Raw genomic sequence first — 6,307 nt, 5'->3', positions numbered from 1 at the left:
TGTCCCGCATTATTGTTTTTATTTGGATTAAATAATGGGATAAGAGAAATGGATAATGAATCATTTCATTATCAGGTCATGTTACTTCATAATTTGTAACAAGTTTCTTCTACGTTTTGTAACCGTTCAGGGTTATAAAATGTGGTTAGAGGGCTGAGGTTACACAAACAAAGACGCAAGTGACCCTCGCATTTTTGTTTTCTCTCTTCCTGCTCTCTCTCTCTCTCTCTCTCTCATTTTCGTTTTTCCTGTGTGTGTTCTCTGAAAAAGGAAGTTCGACATGAGTCGTTCACTGAGGTTGTCTTCAAAAGATGATCTACCATCGGAGTACACCGATTCAGATTGTCGAGGCTACTGTATCTTGGAAGAAGGACGCTGGACCTTTTTGCACCATATGTGGGAGTGAATCTTCTCTAAGAAAAGTATTTTTTATGTCTTAACATTTTTTGCAGAATAATAACATGATTTCTTTGTTGTTTTTATTATATTCAATGCATATGTTTGATCTATTGATCTTGTCTGAATTTTGGTTTAAAACCGTATATGATATGCTTGAACCATGTTACAATTTGAATCAAATGTTTTATTTCTATATCATGTTACATGAAAATCCAATTTACAAACATGATACTGTTTTTTATTCTAACAGGAAGGACCAACCTGCAGGAAAAACAAGACACGGGAGGATGGATACATTACCATTTTACCCGTACATTGTACACTGCAGTTAGCAAGATGTGTGGAACTCATGTTAGAACACAAAATGATGCTAAGAACAAGAACTTTATTTAAGCCCAAATGAAAGATTACAAAGTGTTGGGAAATTCCAAGCTCATTAAATGAAAATGCTTCCCTCACATCACAACCCTAACCCACAGATTAAGGAGACATGATCAATCAAACTGGCTTGGTTAGTGACTGCATCTACATGGCAGCATGAAAGCCCGCCGAGTGCAGAAGCACTGCCTTGATCTCTTCGGGAAGAACGTCTGGTCCATCCTTGCATTGCTGGAAGAAGACAGAAATCAAACACCTTTAAGCAAATCTAGGTGATGGTTAAAATGATAATAACAAGAAATGCGTGGGAGAAGAAGGAACCAACTTCAGCGCGAAAAACATCCAATGCGAAGCCATTGAAACAGCTGATGACTGCCTGTTGGATATCAAGCCCAAGCCCATCCAGTGCCCTCATAGTGGACAGCAACAAACCCGGTCTTCTAGCACAAAACATATGGATGTTAACAGCCCTCCCTTCTCGTACCCTCACCTCAACCTGCATAAAAGAAATGAAAGCAGCTTATGAGGACTGCCAGAGTCAAGCCAACCAAGACGAATGCGACTGTTTCAAATGGCTGTCTGCTCAGAACAGTTTCCATCACCAAAAGGACACAGGTTTTGAGTATTGGCAACATAATCTAGTTCATGTCTAGCTGGATCCACAGACAATAAACCCATCCCGGAAGACAAGCAAAAAGTACATCTGAAAAATGTACAACACATCCCACGATTTTCTCATAACACCAAAAAATTTCTACCATCTTGATACATCGTTTCATAAATGCAAATTACAGAAAGTGGATCCAATGCAAACAGGAAAGAAGTTACAATCATCTCAAGGTTCTCCTGGGCAGGTATCAGTAACTTCATCATTCCCACCAAAGCACACAGATACAACAGACATAAGAACAAGCATGTGCACATAAATGCTGTAACTCAGACTTTATGACCAATAAATCATGAAAGAACGTTAGAGGATGGCAGAAACTTACTCTCGCTGGTTGGCTGTTTGGGCTTGGCAGTGAACTTGGACAAAGTTCCTCCTTCACCCGGCATGGCAAGGTCGGTGGAGTGGGCGTCAGAGGGTGGAAATTGGGCGTGGTAGCAACAGAAGAATTAGGAGTTGACTCGAGTTCATTGTGAAGATCATTGATCCTTTGGAGAAGCTCCTTCAAGTACTCTATTGCATCACCAAGGATAGAAGCTCTATCCATCTGACGAGGCAAAGATGAGAAAAAAAGAAGAGTTACTACATATCCTCCGCACCAGTCCTAGACCTTGCAAAATGAAATAACTCTCCCTGCTACAAGCATATACAGATCAAGTAAAAACCCTACTGTTTTTATAGTATACATTCTTTTTGGTTCTTGGATTTGCAATCATTTATGCTCCCAACCACAATTTACATATCAGAGAAAGGGTATAAGGGCATAGATAACGTTTGTTGATTCGTGAAATCTCGGACCTACATTAATGCGGAATAATTGAAAGCTGCACTGCAGGAGGAAGAGATAAGTTGGAATGCAAAGATAAACATAAGTAAATGAATGAACAAGTATGACAAGGTCCAAAACTTGTTGCCAGGGAGAGCAACACAGAAAGAGGAGCATGTCCTTTTTTTTTCAATTATGAACAACTACACCACTCTGTCCCAGGAATGAAAAGAGAAAGAATGCAACTAAAAGCTGAAAAAGAAATAAAAAAGAGGTACGAACCCCGCATTATTGTAGATGCTGAGGGGTCTTAGGGTTGAATCCAACCAGAGCCATTGCGCAACTAGGCCATCCAAAGAACATAAAGAACAGTATATCGATCTACCTCAGTAACAAGTTAAATGGCGAAAAGATGTTTACAAGGAGAACTCATACAAGTGCATGAATTGCAAAACGAAAGAAGGAATACTTAGAAGGTGGTAATGGAGAAGCAAAACGCCTGAAGAAACAATTCGCTTACAACACAAGCTTAATTCTGAGTAATTAAACAAATCTAGCAGAAATCTACCACATTTATCCTTTCTGAATATGAATAATTAAGGGAAAAAAAGAAGATAAAAAGGATAGCCATCTTAAAGTTTTGAAAGTATAAAGACATACAAGATTCAAACTAAAATCTAACCACGAATTCTGATAAATTGTGAACACGAATTGCAATGCAGTTCTAACACCACTTATCCACACATTCCGAATATCAATTGAAACTTTCACCTTATCACAGAATCAAGCTACTAATTAACCATCAAACTCCTCTGATTCAAAAGTTATTTCTGCAGTGCAATAAGCCCAAAAACAATGCAATAAGTAGAAATTAAGACTGCATTGATATCATGGAAGCCTTTCAACAATATCATCAAGATAGAATACTCACTATAGACTAATCAAATCACGACCACCAAATTAAGACTGCAGTGCAATAGTTCGAAATCATTTTATAACTAACCAGGACCACCAAATCCTACCAGAAACATATCAGCAATACCAATAAACAAAGGGGGGATTAGAAACGGAGGAAAAAAAAACCAACTTTGCTAATCTTGGGGACTACAGATCTGAGCATGTAGAGCCTATCATTGAGCTTCTTCCTTCTTCTCCGCTCAGCCATTAGGTTCTTCGCCGGCAAACCCTTCTTCTTCCCCTTCTGCTCTCCGGCATCCCCGGCAGGCGCACCCGAATTCAAATTGCTTCCGCTCCGCAACACGCCCGATCCTCCCCCTCCAGTCTCCACCGTGTCAGTCTCCTCCGCCTTGTTCTCAGTCACCTCATCCGAATCATACTGCAACCCCGACCCATCCATGCTCGACTCATCGACCGCATCCTCATCGTTCTTACTCAACAACTCCTCCCCGTGATCCGCAACCGCCAATGCACCACCACCACCGACGGCGGCGCCCGAATTCTGCCGAAGGGCGGCCCTCTTTTGAAACAGAGTGGGCTGAGCTCCGACTGGAGAGAAAATCTCGAGTGGCCTCAAAACCTTGGGTCGATTCAAGAACGCCCCTCCATCCATGCACTCATCCACACTGAAATTCAAGGAACTGAAGCTCGGATTCTCGCAGAGCGAAGGAATCCGAGCCAGATGGCCGCCGAGGCCGAAATTGGAGGAACCCATTTGCGTCTGAGAGTTCAGGGCGCCGAGCCCACTCCCAGTAACCATTGAAACATGGTGATCGCTCGGATTTGCGGTAGGGTCGTGGTTGGGGTTAGGGTTTCCCTGCAAGGAGGCCAAAATCCCGCCGTCGACGCCCAAATCGAGCCCGGCGTCGAAAGGGTTCGAGCAAACCGCGCTGAGGAGGGAAGAGAGGCAGGGTTTCTGGGGGAGAAAGGAGGGGTCGAGGGAGAAGACGGAGGGGGAAGGGGAGCAAGAGGAGGAAGAGTCGATGGGCTGGAAGAGAACGGGGTTGTCGTCGGGTGGGTGGTTTGAGGGGGCGAACCCTGCGAGGTCCTTCATCCCGTCGTGGTGGGTGGTGATGGTCCGGACGTACCAGTCCTCATCGAGCATAGAACGGAAGGATGGGTGCCCACTGAGCTCGTCCTTCCCCCTCGACCACGAGACTGCGTCGTCGTCCTCGCCTTCTTCCTCCATCCACCCCACGCCGTTCACCCTCGACAGCATCTCTTCTTCTTCTTCTTCAACCCTTTGCTTCCTTCCTTCTTAATTCTGTAGAGAGAGAGAGAGAGAGAGTTGTCTGCAACGACGGCGAACTCAAGGAGGAAGAAATAACGGACGGTAAAGAGTTATCTTCTCATATTGACAGTAGGGAATTTACTCAAACGCCCCTGCGGCTCCTGTAAATGAAGGAAAAAAATGCTTTTTACCACGGTTTTTCTTCTTTTTTACTGCCTCCAGTTTGGAATTACTGGTAAATAGTGAGTTTTTTTTTTCTCTTGTAGCTGAACGTTTCCAAAAGGGCATGTATGTAAATTTACATTTTTTTTAGTTTTTACATGATAATTTTGCAACATTAAAGTCCTTTGATCAATGGAGGAACAACGTCAGTGTTTTTGTTCAATAAAATATCGAAGCAGTTAACTGGCTCACAATAAATGCTTTAGGAACATTGATTCTTATTTTCTTAATAATATCTCAAAAATAATCTCATGAAACCATTTCATACAAATTCATTGATGTCTTTTTTCTATAAAGCAAATCTACTTTGATTATTGAATTATCCACAACCCTACTTCTTCTATTCTAACAAAAGATTATGTGTTCGTATTTTCGAGGGTTAAGATCTAAATCCCGATCGGAAGGTCCGATTAATACATGGACCCGAATATAGTTTTTGAAATTTTATACTAGATCCGGACCCGAGTTTCAATTAAGACCCATAAATTTTTAATGTAAAAATGATAAAAAATATGATTTTATTAGATATGATTTTTCTTATAGTGGACTCCATTAGACTCAAGTCCGAACCCCATATCGTACCCAAAAATCTGATCCAAGTGTGGTTCCACCTTGGTCCGAAACAAACCCGACCCATTGACAACCCTAGTCCAAGGGTTTGTGAATGTCACCAAGTGATAGGATGAGATGAACTTGATATCCACAGTCAAGTTTCATAATTGTTAGCGGTTTCCCTAACCGTAGCATGTCAATGTAAAAAGATTCTCTCTTTTTTTTTTTAATAATTAGTATCTTACTTATGAACATTTTCTCCATGACATGGATGGAATACAGCGATAACATTTTGAAACTACAACAATATTATCATTCAACGACCGCTGTGGTTACCCATATGGTAGGAAGGGTCGTGTATCAAGCTCAAGGCCCAAGATCGAATACCGCTGGCACGTGGAGGCTGCTGTTATTTTGTCACTCTTGGGGTTGGGGCACCTAAAGCTAGGTGATCATGTCCTCAACCCAAAGTTTTACCTTGCAGGGAGGGGAAGGCCCATTAAGTGACCTGGTTCTTGGCAAGGGTTTTCTTTTGTCCTAAAAAATTAATATTATCATTTAAGTGAAAACATCACAATTTTATTGTGATATTTACATAGATGTTAGTTTTTTTATATATATTTTTATTTTTGTTTCTTTAAAAAAAAAATCCAAATTTTTAATTTATTTATCTACCCAATATTTTTCAAGAAAAGCATAAAAATTGAATCCATCTCTAATACTTTGCTGCCTTTATTTTGCTTTTTTTAACTTTTTATTATGATAGGTGACAATGGTGTTATCTTTGAGGGCCTGTTTGGAATCTGGTCGTTGGGATGGGAGTTTATGCATTTGGTGGTTTCGAGGTAAAATCTTGATCAAACTACCTTGGTGGTCTTGTTTGGAATCTCGACGCTGGGGTGGGGGTTTATGCATTGGGGATGAGAAGTGAGGCCCTTTCTCCTTTGTATTTACACTAAATCATGGATTTGGCAGCTGCCACTTCTTCAAATCCATAAACTCCATAAACGCCCATCCCAACAACAGATTCCAAACAGGCCCTGAACCAACCCCCTAAATGCGAGTTTCTCAACTTGTATTCTTGGATGGCATCATCTCTACGCCTCTAGATCTATTTTAACATTCTATGTTTGCT

At 41.3% G+C, this 6,307-nt stretch overlaps 1 protein-coding gene across 1 annotated transcript; it reads right to left on the bottom strand.

Annotated features, from left to right (window-relative positions):
- Positions 1-767: 767 nt before the first annotated feature.
- Positions 768-4,478, bottom strand: LOC149851517 (transcription factor ICE1-like). Its single transcript, XM_090001032.1, has 4 exons — positions 3,298-4,478; positions 1,770-1,991; positions 1,103-1,273; positions 768-1,008 (listed from the first exon to the last, which is right to left on the bottom strand). The coding sequence occupies exons 1-4, from the start codon at positions 4,384-4,386 to the stop codon at positions 925-927; spliced, it is 1,566 nt and encodes a 521-aa protein (XP_089857158.1). The 5' UTR covers positions 4,387-4,478; the 3' UTR covers positions 768-924.
- Positions 4,479-6,307: the final 1,829 nt, after the last annotated feature.

Source organism: Nuphar pumila, chromosome 1 (assembly GCF_984573655.1).
Source record: "Nuphar pumila chromosome 1, dmNupPumi1.hap1.1, whole genome shotgun sequence".
NCBI classification, from domain to species: domain Eukaryota; kingdom Viridiplantae; phylum Streptophyta; class Magnoliopsida; order Nymphaeales; family Nymphaeaceae; genus Nuphar; species Nuphar pumila.
The sequence above is the reverse complement of the archived record's forward strand: the minus strand, read 5'-3'. Positions and strand labels throughout refer to the sequence as shown.

What these genes read in the sequence shown, in the direction of transcription:
- LOC149851517 (XM_090001032.1), bottom strand. Translation starts at nt 4,386, where the DNA reads ATGCTGTCGAGGGTGAACGGCGTGGGGTGGATGGAGGAAGAAGGCGAG. An exon ending in CAAACAGCCAACCAGCGAGA is followed by an intron (nt 1,274 to 1,769) that starts GTAAGTTTCTGC and finishes TCTTTTATGCAG; the next exon opens with GTTGAGGTGAGGGTACGAGA. An exon ending in TGGATGTTTTTCGCGCTGAA is followed by an intron (nt 1,009 to 1,102) that starts GTTGGTTCCTTC and finishes GTCTTCTTCCAG; the next exon opens with CAATGCAAGGATGGACCAGA.